The following is a 21444-nucleotide window of genomic DNA, read 5'->3' on the forward strand; positions in this document are numbered from 1 at the left end:
TCCCCTCCAGTGATGGGTGCAAAATATGCTTGCTCGCTCCAGCGGCTAAAGGGCCTAGTTATGGTTCTGCTCAGGGCATTCACCCCAGAGCTATTTATTGAGTTGTGATAGGGTATAAACTACAAATCAGAATCCCTTGTATCTCATAGTTTTGGAAAATGCTAGAATTCAGCTGCTGTTATTTCCCATTGGCATGGGACAAAAAGAGCACAACAGAATGTATAAGCTACTATAGAACTGTTTCAGTGCAATAGACATTGGCCATGAAACTGCATGCAATTATTTTTGTTTCCTGCTAGACTATGAAGATGAGCTCTGCCACCTGCCTGTTGCTAGAAATTATCAATATAAATTAATTTTTGACCATGTTTGAAAGTGTGAAATACAGCAAAAATTAATTTACAGTGACTATTTCTAGTTCAAAAGAATATATTGTCATCTCAGACAAGAAACTAAAAGGCAAAAGTGTTGGGAAATGTAACTATTATTCCGATAAATTTTGCTACGGTAATTTTCTGACTAGTTTTGTTTCTGTTATTGTGAATGGGATAAATCATATTGTGTACTGATTAGAAAAATATGATCGCGCATGTCATCACAGAACTTGCACATCAACATGGGTGTGTCTAGACTACCAGGTTTTGTTGACAAAAGTGGATTTTTGTCAACAAAACTATACCTGCATCTACACTACTGCCGAGTTCTATCGACATAACCTCGACAGAACTCAGCAGTTTTGTCGATGGTGGTTAACCTCATTCTTCGAGGAATAACACCTTTTATTGACAGTTTTTTCGACGGAAGGCGTTATTGCATCTACACTGTCCTTTGTGTTTACTCTCTCGTGTCAACAAAGCAACTTGCTTTGTTGACAGAACTGGATGTAGTCTGGATGCTCAGTGTCGACAAAAACCTGTAGTCTAGACGTACTCCATAAGTATTTCTATGGTATCCTATCAAATACTTGTTATCCAAATTCCTTTTATGCAGCAGTAAGCATAATGAATATTGCAACTCTGCAGCACTGCTGAAACAGTAAAATAATCCCTATTGCCATTAGTTGTAACTGGATAAAATGCACAGGAAATTACATGTGAGCCTCGCCTTTATTTAAAAAAAAAATTTTTTAACACATTATGACTGTGGGATAATTTTTCACAGCATTGAATGTTGAACAATTTCCAATGAAGTCAATGGGTGTCACTAGAAATGACAAGGAAAGCTTTAATATATTATCTTTAATGGCTAGAGAGGTGAAAAATATCAAATGACACTATGTACTGTATTTTCTTATCTACTGAATATTATATGTAATGCCTGTCTATATCTATTTATATTAAACTCATATTCACAGAGATGTTTCACAGAGACATAGAAACACATCCTTCATTGTAAACAACACCAGTATCTAAATATTTATTATACATATTAACATTTGTCAGCTATTTTTTGATCCACGGATATGCTTTCCAAGTATCAAAGTTAATCCAGATACAGAATTAGGGTGTGTCTAGACTACTGAGTTTTGTCGACAAAAGTGGACTTTTGTCGACAAAACTATACCTGCGTCTACACTACCGCTGAGTTCTGTCGACATAACGTCGACAGAACTCAGCAGTTTTGTCGATGCTGGTAAACCTCATTTTACGAGGCATAACACCTTCTGTCGACAGAGTTCTGTCGACAGAAGGTGTTATTGCATGTAGGGTTGTGTCTAGACTACAGTGTTTTGTCGACAAAGCAGCTTGTTTAGTCATCAGAACTGAATGTGTCTAGACGCTCTTTGTCGACAGAAGTTTTGTCGACAGATACTGTCGACAAAACTTCTGTCGACAAAACCCTGTAGTCTAGACGTACCCTTATTGAGTTTACTAGTAAACTGGACCTGTGGTATCTCAGGTAGGTGTATACTTTAATTCAAAAAGCATCTATGTATGGTGAATTATTATTATTCACTTTTTTAAGTTCGTCCCAAGCATAGTTATAAACCCCAAACAAAACACTTTAAAAATGTTTTGTTTGCTCATGTGTGTACACCACCACATAAGAGTAAAAGAACAGGCAATCAGCTGTTATGTATGTGCTCACTCAACACATGAAATATACAGGATGGACCTCCCTGGTCCAGTACCCTTGGAACTTAGTGGTCCTGAATCAAGGAGTTTGCTGGACCAGGCGAGGTAAATGCTCCTGTGCTAGTTGCCCTCCCCAACCCTATCCCTCCTCTGAGGCTCCCTTACAGACCATCAGACTCACTCCTGGCCATCTGCTCCAGCCATTGGGTTTGCTTCAGTCCAGAAGCATTCCCTGCCACTGGTCAACCCTGCTGCTGGCCTGGCTCTTCTCCCAGCTGCTGGCCCCCTCCTGTTGCCAGCCCAGCTGCACTTCCTGGAGGTCCTGGCCACTGGCCCCCTTCCAGCCAGCTCAGCTGTTGCTTCTGATGCTGGCCAGGGCTCTCAGGCACTGGCCCTCCTGCCAGCTCACCCAGGTGCAGATTCTAGCCCGGCTGCACTCTTGGCTCTGACTGGGCTCCTGGCCACCCCCTGTGGTTGTGCCCCCTCCCTCCCTGCCAGCCAGCCCCTGCTCCCAGCCATTGAGGTTCTCTGATTGAGCAACATCCATGTTCCTGCTGGACCACACATGTTGTCAGTCTACAGAGTGCCAGATTTCAGAGGTTTAACATGTACCACAAGTTGGGAAATGTTTAAAAAATAAGAAAAGCGTATCCGACTCAAATTGCCTGGTCAAAGAGGCCACATTTCAGGAATAAATGACTATTCATTTATGTTAGCAAACTGAGGTTTAGTTTCAGGTACTTAAATACAAAACAGGGATTTTTTTAAATCAATTTAAGGCCAAATTCCAATGCAATGTTAACTACAGACTGGCTACCAGTGCCTCTACGATAACGACTGAAAATATTCGTTAACATTCAGTTCTAGCTGCAAGAGTCCAGCTATTTCAGAATCCTTATGTGCCATGAATAACAGTCAAATAACTATATAATTTGTAGTACTTACCCTTGAAGTGCTTTTTCTCCAAACCAATCTCCTTTCCCTAAAGTGCGGAGAAAAATTGGCTCTTCACTGGGAGAATCTTCACGAGTAACATTTACCTGTGGAAAAGAAACACACAAAACAAAACCTCAAGATTTTACTAATAAAGCCTACTATTTTCAGGATGTATGAGTCATCTCATGGTGATTTCAGTTAATGCTCTGGGGGGTCTGCTTCTCCTATTCAGACCATCCATTATGCCGAATACCAGGGTCTTAACTTTTTGCTCGTCATTCATTCTGCAGATATGCCTGAATAGCTGTAACTTCCATTGTATAAACTTCTGCAGTAGGTTCTCTTTTGGCTGAATCTTCCTATATAATTTCTTGTTGGTGACTTTCTTCATCCATCCTATTCTTGGGATCTTTCTTCTAGATTTAACGAGAGTTAACTCTGAATAATACTTTAAAATGAGCAGAGTAAGAAAGAATGTTGGTCAAAGTGCAAGATCCAGTGCAAGAAATTTAGTGGGAAGAGAAAATGGCAACATTTCACCCTTAGATCAAATTTGCAAATCATTCTTGCATTTTGTGGAAATCTCAGGTTTTGCACATGCAAATTCACATAGCAATTTGGGATTTCACATAATTTAATTTAGTTCGGTGTTGGGGGATTTGGAAAACTTTCTAGTTTGACATCATGGTGAAAACCCCCTAAAACTCCCAAAACATTCCCTCTGCTTTCTCCTTTCTCTTACAGAAGCTCAACATAGTAGTGTTGAATCATTACTGAGCACTCTGCCTACAATACACTTTTTCAGTGACTCATCAAAGATCAGATGAGGGTAGCAGGGAAAGTGTAACAGATCAAATAGAACTGTTTGTAGCAGATGACAAAAAACTGAGCAAGTAAAGGAAGCCTTTTTATGTTTTAATCTATTTCTTTGTGAGCCTCTGTGCCTCCTAGGAAAGAAATGCCAAGGGATTATAGGGCTACCACCCAGTTTAAAGTGATGATACCCATTAATCACCAGATAATATGACATCAATGATGCACCTGTTAAATTTGTGACATTGATTTTTACAGGAAAATGGCATGCAGCAGCACAGCATGGCACATGATCTCACTGTATTGACCGAGCACTGACCAGTGCCAGACGATCAGCATGTGGTGAGTAGAAGAGTGCAAACTATTGATAGTAAACAATTTATTCACCTTGCAGCGTCCTGGCAGCAGGGCTCCAGCCTCTGCCTGAACATCTAGACTGCAATTAAACAGCCCCTTAGCTCAAGCCCTGCAAACTGGTCCCAGCTGGTATAGGACAGCCTCAGGCTTCTAATTGCAGTGTAGATATACCCTGGGAGACCAAAGGAGTAATTTTTGAAAGAAGGTAGGTTGCCAGGATTAAGGGATTTTAGGACCCTTCTTGATCAGCTAAACCAGGTTTTGCTGCTCAAAATTTCACTGCTGGACACACTGAACTATATGAAAATCAGAAATTGGAAAGCACTTTACAACTAATGATCTCTGATAATATATAAGCCCAATAATTGCATGGAGCATGTACATGCCCAGGTATGTGGGGCTGGAGTCAGATCCTTGTTTGGTTTTTTAACTATCTGGTGCAGAGTTCAGTTTGAGATGGTATGTGACCACATTTGTAAAAGGTCCAGGCATACTCTAATCTATTTTATTTAACTGTTTTAGTGCCCGGGCTCTGGCACGGAGTTCTCGGAACTCAGGCCTGTGCTGTGTTGTTGTCATGGCATTGTTCCCATACACAGCAGAGATTTTGTATACTTGCCAAAAGCATTTATTAAATTTACTGATCTTCAGTTTCTGCTATCCATCATCTTCCACCAGAGTCCTTTCAGGAAATATGGAGTATTTGGGGTAATATGGGGTGGACACGTGTAACTCACACACCTGGTGTGGTTCACTGTCCCATGCAGTGGCACCTAGACCACAGCAACAGAAAAGAACAAAAGACCTCTACAGCATGGACTGAGAGCCAGCTGGCTTCTAGCTCAGAGGCAGATACTCCTGTACTAAGTTCCAGAAATCCCAGATTCAAATCCACCTTGTGGTGGTTACACATGCACACAGTATCCATGTCATTCTGAGTACAGAGGATGGAGTGCAGCCTGCTTTGAGTAAAGGATGACACAGATTAGGTCAGCATGTCAGACTGTGTCTGGAGAGGAATGCTCATGTGGGGATCTTGTGTGTCATGGTTTTCTTCTTCAGAGAATCCTTCACCAGGGATGTCAGGTCTCTAATTTTCAACTTGAATGCCTGGAGGCACTTCTCAGAACTGCTGAACAGGTTGTTAAAAGTCAAAACAGCAATGCAGTGGGACTAAAGCAGGGTCCCTCTCTGGCTCCTATATGTAGGGGCTACCATGGGGTGCCGCATACTGTTCTTGCCCCAAGTGCCTGCTCTGCAGCTCCCATTGGCTGGAAACCATTGAATAGGAGCTGGAAGGAGGATGTGCTGCTGCTTCTGGGAGCTGTTTGAGGTAAGTGCCACCCAAAACCTACATCACTGAGGCCCTCCTTACACTCCAACCCTGATCCCCTCTAACCCTTTAAATCACTCAGCTTCAGCCCCAAACCCCCAAGTCCCTAATCCATAGCTTTACCTCAGACCCTACACGCCTCTCACATCCTAACCCAGTACCTCAACCCAGAGCCCCTTCCCACATCCTGTACTCCTTACTTGTGGCCTTACCCCAGATCCTGTATCCTCAGCCAGAGTTCTCATCCCTTCTTATGCCCCAGCCCCCTGCCCCAGCCTGGTAAAAATGAGTGAGTGAAGGAGGGTGAGGAGAGTGAGCAACAGAGGAAGGGGAGTGAATGGGGGACCCAGAGAGTGGGAATCTCCTGAGAGAAGAGATGGGATGGAGCGGTACAGATCAGACGAAGGGTACTTGGTTTTATGTGAGAAAGTTGGCAACCCCATAGGGATACCAGTTACCCCAGGCATGAGAGTATCATGAGGGATATGGTGGGAGAAAACCAGGAAAAGGAGTGGGAGGATAAGATGAAGGAACTTTCTGAGCACTCATAATGCATACATGCATATCACATAATTTTCTCCACCAGTGACAGACTTATTCACAAAGAAAATACACACTGTTTTTTCCTCCTTTTAATGAACATTTGACTTAAATTGTTTGATACATATTGGTTTCAGAGACAGTCGGGATGAGCAAGATAGCTTTAGAATGGAACTGTCACATGCTCTCTCAGAAGACATACCAGAATGTGTGTCAGTCACATCAGCACTAACTAAACAACACTCTTCCCATATCAAATGTCCAGGGTTTGGGGTTTGTTTTTTGTTGTTTTATTATAAAAGGTAACAACACTTGCATTAACCTGTGACTTTATGCAAATAGGAGAACTTTAAATCAAAGTTTGGGATTAATCCATCCAATTAATTTGTCCCTCTGTTTAGTTTTATCTGTTTTTTCAGTATGTACGTATTTTTTGCAGTGGGAAATCAGTGTATTCTCTTGAACATCTGCAACCTACTATGGCAAGGAGCAGCATATTTGTCTAGCTTAACACTAAATAATATGGAATTTTCAAAGGATAAAAAAAAACAGTGGATCTGGCTTGTGACCACCTGGCCTCTCCATCATCCCCAGGCCAATTTAGTCCTGGGAGAAGAGGGAGCACGCAAAGTCTCCTCCCGCTGCGTTGCCTACATGGAACTGACAGCTGTTTTAAAATGGCTGGCAATTCTCTCTAGGTGGTGGGGGGCAAAGACTTCATGCACTTCCCCACCCCCAAGCCAATCAAGGCCTATGGGCAAGGGAGCACAAGACTTATCTTGGCCCCGCCCATTGCACCCAAGACCCCTCCCCTCACAGGGCAGACCAGGGCCACTTTAGAAATTTTTGAAGTAACCCCCTTTTAAAAATTATTTCCCATCCTTTGTCTAAAGCTACCAAGATTTTGAAGATAAACAAAGAGATTAAAAGCATGCCTCCCCTCCCTTGTAGCTTGCTAACTAGAGGTTTAGCATCAAACCAAGCACCAAATTTAGTAAATTTTCAATGGAAAGATGGTATATTTTATTTTAGTTCAGAAAGACAGTATAGCAGTTCTGGGGTCCCCATAATTTAAATCTTAACACAGATAAGTTTTTGGTCAGGGTTTATTTGTTCCATCCATCTATAGTGTAAATATACAGGGGCTATGGCAATACTAAAACATAATAATAATATTTAGAGCAAGAGATTAAAACATATATTTCCCATCAAAATCTAGTCCAACTTCATACTGACTAAATGTAACTCAATAGCAGTTATGTTTCATTCTTAGAAGGCATATATCCCCACAAGTCCTACCAACATAAAGGGCACCCATGTTGGCAGTCTTAGGTTATGTCTCTTCTTGAAATGCTTGCAAAGAAAGTCTTGAGCTAGCTGATCATGCAACCAAGATGACTTAACAATTGATTTCATGAACCAAAAAGTGTTCATTGTTAGTAGGTGTAAAACAGTGTGTGAGATCTGTCTTTGGTGTGTGTGTGTGTGAATTCTTTTTCTTTAGGTCATTCTCCCCTCCTGACACTATCAAGAAGTTTAATTAAATGTGAAATGTTGTAATGTTTGTTGCCCTGCAAGAAAAGAATTGATTGGCACTGCATTCCCAGAGTTACACCATCATTGAATATGACATTTGCTTTGAAAGGAGTAACAACAACTTACCTTTCCTTTGCTGATTATAAAGAAAGTGTCCCCTCGGGCACCTTGCCTGATAATGTACTCTCCATTTTCATAGTGTGTCTGCAGGAAAATTAACAAGAACAAAAGGAATCAGATTGTCATTCAGTTTGCAGTCCAGCAGTTTCACAAGATAAGGCAGGAGGAGGCAGGAAGGTTGAATATGTTTTATCCAAGCCTGACATCTGTCATGAGTTAAAAATTATCCTACGCCAAGAAATATAACAGTGGAAAATAAATCATTTATCCTACCCATTTTTCTTATTATTTTGTTAGTGCTAGTTTTTGTCTGGATGCCTTATCCTTAGGCCCTCAATCCAAGTATCATAACTGAACAAAACACAAGAATTTTTCAGCAGAGCATCAAGTATAATCTTAAGCTATGGTACTAAACTGCTTGTAACAGTTGTCCTTTCCAAATATTTTTATTTGTGTTTTGTGGTGTTCATTTTATTTTATCAGTGGCTTTATTTAGAAGTTGTTACTTTAAATCAGTTTAATTATTAGTCTGGATTTGTTGACCCTAGTTTATAGAAAAAAATCACTGCTAATATTCCATCCTATCCAATTGGAGTGAAATCTAAATGTGGGCTAAAGGAAATTCCTTGTGTTACACCAATCACTGTAATAATATTGGGGTGAATTTAGACCAATAAAAGCCAGTATGTTCCAAACTAAGTTCCTAAATCCATATTTGATTGGATAACTGACACAATTTTCAGAGGTGTTGGGCATCAGCAGCACAAATTAACTACAGATATCAATAACAGGCAAATGCGGTCATGTCAAGTGACAGCATCCTACCTAAAATTCTGACCTAATTTCCCTCAGGTTAAATAAATGATGGTGGCCTTATTAAGCTTTTGTGGTGAATGTAATACTGATTGCTATATTCAGATCTCTTGTGCTTCCCCAAATTGTGGTATGACCCTTTGAAACAAGTAAGTTGTAATGAATGTGTTGTTTGAACACTGCAATTCCCAGTCAAGACTGTCAGATCTTCTATGTTCTCAAAGTAGTATATCAGCAGAAGCTTGGGTGGGAATGACTTAACTCAAGATGAAGGAATTGATCTGAACCTTCTAAATGGGCTGAGGCTTGGAAAGATCCTTATTTTCCCCCAAAGCAGTTTGTTGATCTGTCATTTTCACCTTCAGTCTTTTTGGTCTCTTTTGTACTCAGATGACAACACTCTACCATGAAAAAGGCTTCAGGTAAAATACTGAAGATAGCTGAGAAAAAGTGCTTAATTTAAAAGCTAATAAATGTAAAATAAAATATCTCTAGTGGGACAGGCAAATATGCATGCTTAATTAAACAGTAACTCAATTAACAAAGATATTTATTCCTAAAAAGCAATTAGTTTGAGTCTGCAGAGGTTTGTGCAATGTGCATTGATGGATCCTGATACAAAAGCTAGAGGAAACTGAAAATTTGAGCATCAGTAGGTAATGCAGTGTCTGAATATTCTTTACAATCTAAAGGAAAAATACAATAAAAATGGCATTAGTTTACAGTCAGTCACCATTGTTAAATAATTCTCATGACTCTTCAGGAAGGGAAAATCCATGAAAGTATTATTTTGGAATCTGTGTATAAGGCTATGGCTTCTGGCAAGTCTACCGTGAGCCTCTGAATTTGGGAGCGGAACACTTTTTGTGCCCCATGTAGAAAAGTTGGAAGAACAACAATGTTTAAGAGGAATCCATGAGACTCTGCAAGAACAAGCTCAGGATCTACCAGATCCTGACACAAGAATGACTTGAGAATGCATGAAGATTTGCATGAACAACTTGAGACCTTTGTAGGGGCCCAACTGTAGAAAGCTTGGAGCACTATTCTCTGAAAATCTAACGCTTTGCTGATTCCTCAAATCAGGAATATCATTAGTCACTGAAATGTTGGCCAAAGAGTTTCCAGAACTTCTTTCTGGAAAACTATTCTTCACAATATAACTGGTGCACTGGATCCCTATTAAATCTATGAACAGAAAGACTGAAAACAAAAATGACAAGAGAGATATGACCTTTCCTTGGCCTTTGAAAGGTGTTGGTAAAAGTGACTGGGATGAACAATCACAAAACATCTACACATGACTGATTTTTTCTAAAAGAGTTTTTTACCTGCTTCAAATAAATCTCTCTATGCTGAGCAATGCTCAGGTGAAATTCTAGTAATACTGAGGGCACTGAACAATTGCATTTAATTCTAATGCTTCCTATTTTTTATGATCCTTCTACCTGCCGCTAATCCTTCAACTATTGATCATATACCTTTAACTGCATGTCTCTCCCTGCTTCCTCTTTTATCCCCTCATTGTCAACAAATCTCAGTTTTTATGTTCTCTGTCATCTGTTCAACCTCTTCTTGATATTCAGAGTGTATCACAGCTCATCGTAGAAGTCTGACAAACACTTAACTGACTGAGACTTCTTCTAGGATTGTTATTTTTCTGGACTTGCTCTAAAGGACCTTATTCACTAATTTTTAAGAGATGCTCTCTAGTAAAATGTTTAGAGCCAGTCTATTTGGAAAGGGGTCCTTTAAAATAAACAAACATTTAGCATTTATACAATTATTTTTATCTTCCAAGACTACTACACACATTAAATAAACAATCCACAAAACAGCAGAACAAGACATGTAAATAAGCATTAATATCCACATTTTATGGTTGGAAAATTGAAGCATTATGATTATCTGCCTTGTCCAAGACCACAAAGAGAGTCAGCACCAGTCAGTCTTAGAACTAAGTTTTTCATTTTTCAGACACTGCCTTACTCCTTATTTACACTGCAGTTAGATAGAGAAATTGGACAGGAGCAGTATATCAACAACTGCACTTTTCAGAGGGCATATCCAAGGTGGTAAAGAGAGCTAATTCACCCTCTTATATAATATGAAAACGGAGTGTTGTTTAGGAGATTAAGGCAGCGATTCCCAAACTTTCATACATGGGGACCAGTAAATCCATTCACGAACTTTTGGAGAACCGTAACGTTTATTTGCATGTTCATTAATCAAATGATGAATATTCAAATAAGTTGTTTCTGGTCCTCCCAAAGCCCCCAGTGCCAGCTTTAGCAAAGTTTTTGATATGGTCACCCAGAATATTCTTGCCATCAAGTTAAAGAATATGGATTGGATAAATGGACTGTAAGACAGACAGAAAGCTGGTTAGAACAGGGTTTCCCAAACTTTTTACTTTAGTTGGAACCCTTTTTTTTCAGTACTGTTTTTTGCAGCCTAAAAATATAAACACATAAAAAACAAACTGAGAAAATACCAGACATATAACATGGTCTGGTATTTTCTTATTAGGTACGTTTTATTATTATTAGCTGTATCAGTTTGTAGTTTGGAACTGCCTGGCTGGTAAATGTGCTCAGGCTGCATGAGTGTGTCTACCAGCCAGACAGTTCGCAACTACTCAAGGGGATGGGGGTGGGGGCACAATAGAATCCCCAGGCCAGACTCATTCAGGCTTTGCAGGGGGTGGGGGAGCGCCCCGAGAGCTACGTATGGCCGGGTCAGTCCCGCTCCCCCTCTGGCCAGCCCCACTTCCCCCAACCCCCTCCCGGACAGCCAGTTCTCCCCCGCTTCTTCTCCCAATCTCCCTTGGTCAGCCCCACTGCCTGCGTCCACCAGCCCTGCTTCCGGCTGCCGCTTCTCTTTCCCCCCACCCCCACATCTTCCCTGGCCAGCTCCCTAACCCCAACCTTGCGCTCCCCGGCAGCCCTGCTTCTGCCCGCCCCCCCAATCTCTCCTGGCCAGCTCCGATGCCCCAGGCAAGCCCTGCTTCCGGGAGCTGCTTCTCCCCTACTCCTCCTCCCAATTTCACGGCCAGCCCCCTGCCACCCGGCTACCTCTGCTTCCGCTGGCTGCCCCCCACCCCAAATCTCCAAAGTCCACCCCAATTCCCCTGTCAGTGCTGCTTCCAGTGGCCGGTTCTCTCCCCTCTCCTGACCTCCCCTAGCTACACCTCTGCCGGGAGCCGGAACATCGGGCTGCAGGTTATGCCCAGGCTGGTCAAGGGCCTGGAGGACCCGGAACCACACGGGCACTCCGGGAGCCCAGAACACCCCAGCAACCATGCCGAGGCCCGGTATTTTTTTTCCTGCGTCCCGGTACTGGGCCGTGGACCATAGTTTGGGAAATGCTGAATTAAGGTATATCTTCTAGGCGGGAGAATAATTCAAGACACAGATTAATCAGAACATTAATTTTAAAATGTTATTAAAACAGAACATAGTATATAAATATTTAACAACAGCTCTTTAACAACATGGGCCAATTTCTGCAAACCCTTAGTCATGCAAACAACATTTATTCCTGAGCTAGTCCCACTGACAAATGGAACTGCTTGTGAGATCAAGAATTACTTGTATGACTAAAAGTTTGGAGGATCAACTCCAGGATTTATTTATTTCCCATATAATCTCCATGAGGTCCAAAAAGAGATAGATATGCATTCACTTAACACTTCTCCCACCCAGTGTGTGAATACTCACTCTCCACCTCTGTTTACTATGTGCCTGACCAGTCCTAACTCTAGGAAATCCAGTGACTCAGAGTGCTCTACAGAATCTAGGAGAAAGAGCCCAAACTACTCAAGATACTTAAGACTAAAGCAGACTATGAAGAGCTTCAAAAAGATCTCACGAAACTAAGCGATTGGGCAACAAAATGGCAAATTAAATTTAATGTTCATAAAGGTAATGTATGCCATTACATACTGTCATACTCTACCTTCAGACAAGGGATATAAAATAGGTTTAAGTCCAGACAAGGAGTATAAAGTGGGTTTAAGTGTCACTAAGTTCCTTCAATACTCAGAATCCTTTGAAATAAGTGAAGTTTGAAGAAGGAACAGGAGCTTCTTCCCTTAGGAGAATTTCAGAGTCAGATGCTCCTCATGAACTTTTCCAATTTTAAATGCACCTTTGCTGGCTTTCTATGTGTGCTTTGAAAAATATTTACAGACTGCATAGATGGGATGGTGGGAACTTGAAGTGTTCAACATTTAAGGGGAGTGTCCATCATTCATAGGGATTGTCAAGACACATGATGAACAACTGGATGTTTTGATTCAGTAGGAATGATTGCCCCAGTACTGGGACAGCTAGCTAACAGAACTTAACACTATCAGCCTTTATGTGTGGTCTACACATACACACGCAAAACAAAAAATAAGAAATAAAAGAAAGTATAGTAACTACACTAACAGCTATACAATGAGGCTGTGTCTACATTGGCACCCCTTTCCGGAAAAGGGATGCTAATGAGACCAGTCAGAATTGCAAATGCCGTGGGAGATTTAAATATCCCCCGCAGCATTTGCATGAACATGGCTGCCGCTTTTTTCCGGCTTGGGGTTTTGCCGGAGAAAAGCGCCAGTCTAGACGGAATCTTGCAGAAAATAAGCCCTTTTCCGGAAGATCCCTTTCAAGTAGGAATAAAGGATCTTCCAGAAAAGGGCTCATTTTCTGCAAGATCCCGTCTAGACTGGTGCTTTTCTCCGGCAAAACCCCGAGCTGGAAAAAAGCAGCAGCCATGTTCATGCAAATGCCGCGGGGGATATTTAAATCCCCCGCAGAATTTGAAATTCCGAAGTGTCCCATTAGCATCCCTTTTACGGAAAAGGATGCCAGTGTAGACACAGCCTGAGAGTCTACAGAGACTAAGAGGACGCTGGCACTGAGCAGCTTCATTGTTCTGGGTGATAAAAAGGAACTGAATGATGATGGTTAGGGTCACTCTGCCCTTTATGCCACTGGAATAGGTAGCATGATGCACATCGGATGCAAGCTTCATCTTAATGGACACTGCTGGTTAAAAGGTTCGGATCCTGAGCAAGAGCTGCATGCACACTATGGATGTGAATATTTAACTGGTTAACCAGTTAACTGGTAAGCCCCAACCTCAATGGGTGAGGCTTATCTGTTAAGGTTAACTGGGGGATGGAGCAGTTCCCCACCTGCCAGGGAGCTGCTATAGCCCTGTGATGATCCGCCACAGGCAGTGGCTGCTCTGACCAGTCTGGAGTCTGTGACAGTGGGGGATTCGCCAGCTCAGAGATGGGAAGGGGAGGGGAGTGACCTCTCCCACCTCCCCTCCTGTAGGGGTAAATTGCAGAAGAACTCTGTGGCTATGTCTAGACTGGCATGATTTTCCGCAACTGCTTTTAACGGAAAAGTTTTTCCGTTAAAACCATTTGCAGAAAAGAGCATCTAGATTGGCACGGATGCTTTTCCGAAAAAGCACTTTTTGCGGATAAGAGTCCATGCCAATCTAGACGCGGTTTTGCGCAAGAAAGCCCCGATTGCCATTTTCGCCATCGGGGCTTTTTTGCGCAAAACAGTTTTTAGCTGTCTACACTGGATCTCTTGCGCAAAAACATTTCCAGAAAAGGGCTTTTGCCCAAACAGGAACGTCAAAGCATTTGCGCAAGAAGCACTGATTTCGGACAGTAGAACGTCAGTGCTTTTGCATGAAATCAAGCGGCCAGTGTAGACAGCTGACAAGTTTTTATGCAAAAGCAGCTGCTTTTGTGGAAAAACTTGCCAGTCTAGATGCAGCCTGTACATGTGAAGTATAGGGGTGGTAAGGCCTGCATTCCTCCCCCCTTAACATTCCCCCCCCCCCACCCTTCCCCTACTGCCGATGAGCCAGAAGTAAGCCTCTAGGAACATACACCATTGTAGCAAGAACGAATTGTAGATAATGGCAGGAACATAACAATTTTGTTTACTTAAATGTACTGATCATGTAAACAAAGTCAAAGGACAAGCGGTACAGGTGAGCCATACTGTAACAGGCAATGAGAAACCCCTGGAAATTTCCAAACTGCCACAAACAAGGTAGAGAGACAATATTTAAAGCTGCACCAGAGCAGAGCAATTTGGACCTCACCTATGGGCTTTGGGTACCGGCACCTCGGAAACTAAGACAGTCTCCCACTTTATCCACAGCCAAAACGGGGTTCCCCAGCTAGCAGAAGGGATGTAAGGAATGCTGCTTTTCCTATCATGTTGTTCTTTTAGTTAAAGGGCACAACTGATAGCTGTCAGGAAATAAACTGCTTGTGTTTGACAGATACCTGTGTAGATTTTTTTGTACTTTGAGAACCCAGTGACCTGAGACTCACTCTTGCAGGCAACACCTTCCCATTAATTGATTAACTGGTTAAACAATATGTTTAACTAATGAACCAATTGAACAGGGTTTTACATCCCCAATACACACCAGGAACAAAAGCCATGTGTTCAAATATATACAGATGAAGAAACAGGAACTGTAGACAATACATTTCTTCCTAATAAAGTGACCATTTAGTTTGCTCATTATTTTGATTTTTTTTAAAGTTTCCCTTTATGTACAATGAAAATAGCCATTAAAGTCTCCAGAGAATGAGGTTTTCAGCTGCTTTGAATTATTCCTATAATGTTAGGGGGGGTTATTTTAAGTACTGTAGTATCCATTCCTTGAACCCTATTGTTAGAGATATAGTCCTGGAAAGTGTAAGGCATTCAAGACATTATATTAAGGTGTGCCAGACAAACAGACATCTGGGGCAATCAATATTGAGTGGAAGAATCTCTGGGTTAAATGTGGATTCCACAACTATAGTTATGTGAAAAAAACAACAACAACCCAGGCTTTTGAAACTATGCCCTGAAGAACGGGCCTTTAACCCTTGGGATTGGAGTTTAAGGGCACATCTACACAGTAGCATTATTTCTAAATAACTCGCATTATTTTTAAATAACTAAGTGAGTGTTTACACAGCAAGCACATTATTTCAAAATAACAAGCGTTTTATTCCGGATTCTGTAACCTTCATTTTAGGAGGAATAATGCCTATTTTGAAATACTTCAGATGGGTAGCCAAGTTAGTCTATAACTAGAAAAACTTAAAAAACACCTTACAGTCTAACAGCACCTTAAAGACTAACAAAACATGTAGATGGTATCACGAGCTTTCGTGAGCAGAACTCACTCTTCAGATGACTAGAGTATTAAAAGTCCAGATCCAAGAATAAATAAGGAAAGGCTAGGGGAGAGCAAGAGGGAGAGAGGAGGGGAGAAAAGAAAAAAAAAGAGGGAAAAAAAGTGAATTAGATTGTTCAAGTTACAAGAAGCTGGTAAGAACAATTTGTACCTCTTTAAGTACCCACTGTTTGGTTGGTTAAGTCATTAGGATGTGGAAGGTAGTGTGTTTTTATTCATTCATTTCTGATAGGAATCAAACTTGTAAATGAAGTTAAGTTCCAACCCTTCCCTGTGTATCTGGCTTGTGGAATTGGCCTGAAACAACACGGTGACTTTGAGATCCATTAATGAGTTCAAGGTTAAAGTGTTCTCCAACAGGTTTCTGTGTGTTGCCTTTTTGGATATCTAATTTGAGTCCATTAATTCTTTTCCGTAGAGACTGTCCAGTTTGGCCAATATACATGGCAGAGGGGCATTGTTGGCATTTGATGGCATAGATCACATTAGTGGATGTGCAGTTAAACAAGCCCCTGATATAGTGGCTGATTATTTCGAAATAGTGGGGCAGCTGAGGTTATTTTGAAATAAGAGGTCTCCAGGGATTCTCACAGCTGCCCTGGTGGTCACTCTGTCCACACTCATGAGAACTCTATAGTTCTGTTTCCCCTGCAGACCTTAAAGCTGCAACCTCAGGGGAAACAGTTTGTGGCACAATGAGAGCCATGCAAGCACCTTGCCACATAGAAGCGCCCAGCTCTGCCTTTGCTGCTGCCATGGCAGATCCCTTCATGCTACCTGAGTCCCTCCTGGCTGCCAGCACAGCTACAGGCCGCTCCCAAGCCCCTGCCCCCGGGGGCAGAGAAGGCGGGCCCCATCCTGGACTGGTGCAGAGATCCTGGATCTCATTGAGATCTGGGGAGACAAGGAAAACTTCCAGGATCTCTGCACCAGGCACAGAATGGCTGACAGCCTGGACCAGAGGGGCCACATGCGCACCCAAGAGCAGGTGCGCATGGAAGTAAAGGAAGTCAGGCAGGTCTATACCAAGGCCAGGGAGCACAGCTCCTGCTCAGGGATGGTACCCCAGACCTCCCCCTACTTTTACCAGCTCCACTTCATCCTGGGAGAGAGGTCAGTCCCTTCCACCCCCACTTGTTGTGGACTCTGGGCAAGAGATGCTTATTAAGGAGGAAGAGGACCAGGCCATTGATACCATGATGCCTGCAAGCTAGGAGCTCAGACAGTCTCTGGAGCCGGTATCACCCTCCCAGGATGTCACCCAGGATCAGACAAAGCTGGGGAAGGCCCATCAGGTAAGCTCTATTTCTTTCCCTAGACACACACAGGAGGAGGCAGTGGGCAGCGAGGGGTTGTGCACTCCTCACTTGACCTTCTTGGCTTGGGCATTGCACAGGAACCTGTGCATATGGGTTCATGTGGAGCACCAGTCTGGAACAGACAGCTGCAATGACGCTGCCTCAGAAAACCCTTGTGCTTCTGCTCCCAGGGTTTCTGGAGAGGCCTACTTTATTCAAGACTCTGAGGTGAGAAACCCTCCCACCACAAATCACCACTAAAGAGGCTGGAGTCCTGGACACACACACATAGCAGTGCCGTGCATGCCACATCGGCATGCCTGCTATCTTAGGACAGCACGCACTCCCAGGCAAGTGCAGAGAGGCAGAGGACACTGAGCCCCTGCAAGGGGAGCTTACAGGAAGGGGAGGAAGTGGACCCTCCCCGGCAAGCAGGCTCTGCCACTCACACATATCTCCCCCACCACCCTCCAGTGGGCAGGGTCAGAAGTCTTCTCCCTGAGGGGAGCTGCCACCGCCCTACCCAGCATGTGCCCAGCATGCAGGGAAGCCAAGCAGCCCTGTCTCCCCTCTCCTGCCTGCAGGATCCTGGCCTGTCCAGGATCTTCACATGCCCTGCTTGTCCCCAGGATGTGGGGGTAGTGAGACTCCCTCCGAGGACATATGTGCTCCTGCAGGAAGGGGCCTAGCTCCAAGCACATCACTTTCTGACATGAGATCTTTCGGTGTCGGCTCAGATATTAGAGCAAGGCTTCATGCATCCTGTCTCCTGGGATTACTGCCCTTCTCTTTGTTCTTCACAGGTGGACCAGCTGTGAGTGAGGCACCTGTAATACCTCCAGTGCCAGCCTCCTCACCACCGCAGACAAGATCATGAGGACCTGGAGTGGAAACACATCTCCTGCCTGCATAACCCCCAGCAGTCTCTGAAGTGGCAGGACTAGTTGTGGGAAGTGGACCAGGAGCTTCGCCTTACCACCTGGTGGGAGCTGGCACAAAAGACCTGCAGCAGGTGTGCAGCATACTCAGCCACCGTCAAATGCATAGTCACTTCCTTCTAGTGGTCAAGCAGCAGCCCCCCCTGCTCCCACTACTCTGGCTTCTCCCCTAATCCTCCCTTATGGCCACCCAGGGCCCCACAAAAGAGGCAGTGGGACTACCCAAGGCAGGCGCCACTCTCAGCCCCATCCCTGAGCCTCTCCTTTCCCTTCCTCACAGGTTCTTTCCCCAGTTTTCTTACCTCAAATTAAAGAAAAAAACAAGTTCATTGTTCCAAACCAAAAAGTCTGCTTTATTGTATCTGCAGGCGATAGGTGGGGGAAGGAGGAGGAATGGAAGGCAGGGGAAGGGAGGGGTGAAGGAGGAAAGGGACACTGGAACACTGCAGAAGTCCCTTGTGGGGAGGCTCAAGGGAGAGTGTCACAGGTGTCCTTATCTGAAACTCTCCCTCAGGACCCTCCTGGATGCTCACAGCCTCCAATGGGCCTGCTGGAAGGCAGCCACATGTGGCTGCTCAAAAGCCCCGGCAAGCTGCTCGGCCTCTGCCCCTCGCTCTGGCAGAAACATCTCCCCCTTATTCTTACAAATATTGTGGAGGACAGAGCAGGCAGCCACCACTTGGGGGATGTTCCTCTTGCAGAGGTCCAGGTGGGTGTGGAGGCAGTGGAACCTCCCTTTTAGACACTTGCAGGAGCACTCTACCATGATGTGGCACCTACTGAGCCTGATGTTAAAACTTTCCTTTGTGGGGTCCAGGTGTCCCGTGTAGGGTTTCGTTAGCCAGGGGAGAAAACGGTGGGCAGAATTCCCCATGATGTGCACATCCTTGATCCTGATGGTTCAGTCAGGGAAAAAAGTGCCAGCATGCATTTTCTGGTAGAAGCTGGAGTTACTAAAGATGCAGACATTGTATGCCTTTCCCGACTACCCGACACTAATGGCCGTGAAATGGCCGTGGTTGTCCACGACGGTCTGCAGGACCATGGAAAATGTAGTTGATGTAGTCGGATGTAGTTGACGTAGTTGATGTCAGATGCCCTGTGATCAGGGGCCTGGAGGATGATGTGGGTGCCGTCAATGCCCCTACCCTGCAGTTGGGTAAGCCTATGGTGGTAAAGCCAGTGACGAAGGTGTCCACGTTGCCCAGGAAGGTGAGCCTGCGCAGCAGGATGATACTGATGTCCCTCACCACCCATAGAAGGAGAAACAGAGAATCACAGGATTGTTAGAGCCCTCAGGAGGTCCATGAGCCCAACCTCCCTTGCCTCCCACACCAGGCCCAACCCCAACTAACTCCATCCCCAGCAGGGCTTTGTGAAGCCAGGACTGGAAAACCTCCCAGGGGGAGCTTCCACCCCCACTTCCATAGGAAACCCTTTTCCAGCAGTTCACCACCCTCCCAAAACATAGTAAGAGAGTCATACCTTCATGACCCCGATGACAATCGATCTCCCCACGCCAAACTGGTTCTCGATGGAGCAGTAGCTGTGTGGCATGGCAAGCTTTCAGAGGCTGATGGTAACCCACTTCTGGAGGGGAGGTGGTTGCTGTGATATGGGTGTCCCATCGCAAGAGGGCAGGAGAGAACCACTTGCAGAGCTCCAGGCAGATGTCCTTTCATATGCAGAAATTCTAGAGCCACTGCTGGTCGCTCCACTGCTCTATGACACTAGTCGGAACTGGGGTCCAGTTGCCAGAAGAGGCGGTGCATGCTTATCGGATAGTCAATATGATAGTTAACTAGATGTTTCCCCCCACTTGCTGCCTCTATCAGAGAGAGGCAGCAAAGAGGGGAGAACAGAGGGGTACTTCAAAGTGGCAGAGTCTCTTGGAGCCCAGGGTCAGAGTCTCTGGGAGCCCAGAGAGGGTTAAGTTCAGCAGCAGGAATGAGAAAAATCTGTAAGCCCCGGCTCTGGCACGGGCAAATACGAGATCTTAAGAAGTAAAGGAAAGAGGCCTTTAACAAGTATGAACAAATGCAGAAGGATGGCAGTGGCAGTCTCACTTCTGTACGCTGCAGCAGATTAATTTGGGAGCATATAAACAAGAGTTTGATATAAAAAAGAGTCATCTAAGTGTAGCTGCAGGACAACTGGAGAAAGTAAGGGGAAAACTAAAAAGAAGGAGAATCAAGTTTTACAGGGCATGATAACAAGATTAACCCTGGAGTAAGGTAGAACCCCTCTGGATCATAGCCATTGTGATTTAATTATTGAGAACCCATGGCAAAAGTTAGCGTTCACCAATAAGCAAGTAGTTGCAGTTGTTTCTGGGGAGTGGAACAACATCCCTGAGTGGGAAGGAGATCCAGAGGAGATTTAAAAAGGAATCAAAGTAAAGAAACTAGAATTTGCAATTAATATAACATGGCTTAAACAGCATTCCACAATACCAACTTCCTAAATAAAAAGAAACAGAAAAATAGAGGAAACAACATAGACTGTCAAGCACTGGAAAGCTGCTCTGCAGGCAGAGTAACAGGCTGTCCAGACATATAATTTGCTTGAACAAGTGAAGCAGGAAAATGATAAATTAAACAAGTAAATTGTTAAAAACCTGGAAAAGGAATGAAGCACCATCCCCCGTTGTAAACAACAGACTGCAAACACTTTCACAGGGACTGAAGAATGGGGACAGAAATAGAAAAGGTGGCCCTGGCAAATTTAAAAGATTAAATGGGGTCCACTCCATTGTAACCACAATCAGATGAGGGGCAAGCCCAAAAGAATTAAGGTTAGTGTTTCTGTTCTTCTCTCATATAGAATTTTAAGGGTACATGACAAATAAGATTAAAATGGCTAGTGAAACAAACTAGGCACATTGGTGCAAAAATTCAGGGAAAAAACCCTCATGAAAAGGAGAAAAGGTATACTATTTCTTTGAACAAATATTGCAAAAGTTTAAGCACAGCCCATGGTCCGACAATACCATGCAGATCTTTTAAGCAAATTGGTAAAATATTGATTGGTTTACAAACCCTTAATCTATCTATCTACCTATATATTGCTGTTGTTTGGCTGTTATGAAAAACCTGTACTAAGAATTTTAAAATATTAGCTGATTGTAGAAATAAACATTTGGATTTACCCAATGAAAGGAACCAGACGGTGTGGGAGCTAATTGAAAAGTCCACCCTTCTTCTAAATAAGTAATGGACAAATCTGTGCTCCTGGGAAGGAGCCATTTAGCAGAAAAGCAGCATGTGAAAGGGGATAAGAAGTTTTGGCACCCAGTGTGGGCATAGTAAAAGGAATAAGGGAAAGTAGTAATACAGGCATTGGAAAGTTAAATTACTAGGAATGAGAAAAGTTTTCATTTGAGGAACAAAGCAAGTGATTAAAGGTATGAGGAGGTGAGAAGTTGACTCCTTCTGTGGGTGTCTGGAAGGAATTAAGTAATTGTAATG

General features: G+C 43.5%; 1 protein-coding gene across 6 annotated transcripts in view; it reads right to left on the minus strand.

Annotated features, from left to right (window-relative positions):
- The window catches only part of PRKG1 (protein kinase cGMP-dependent 1), a 1023509-nt gene that overhangs the window by 194267 nt on the left and 807798 nt on the right, over positions 1–21444 (minus strand). For all 6 annotated transcript variants that reach the window (XM_075935047.1, XM_075935052.1, XM_075935048.1 and 3 more), the window contains 2 exons: positions 7717–7794; positions 3021–3115 (listed from right to left, as the gene is read on the minus strand). In XM_075935047.1, coding sequence (XP_075791162.1) covers positions 3021–3115; positions 7717–7794 — 173 coding nt within the window. The remainder of the gene's footprint in view (positions 1–3020; positions 3116–7716; positions 7795–21444) is intronic.

Source organism: Pelodiscus sinensis, chromosome 8 (assembly GCF_049634645.1).
Source record: "Pelodiscus sinensis isolate JC-2024 chromosome 8, ASM4963464v1, whole genome shotgun sequence".
NCBI classification, from domain to species: domain Eukaryota; kingdom Metazoa; phylum Chordata; order Testudines; family Trionychidae; genus Pelodiscus; species Pelodiscus sinensis.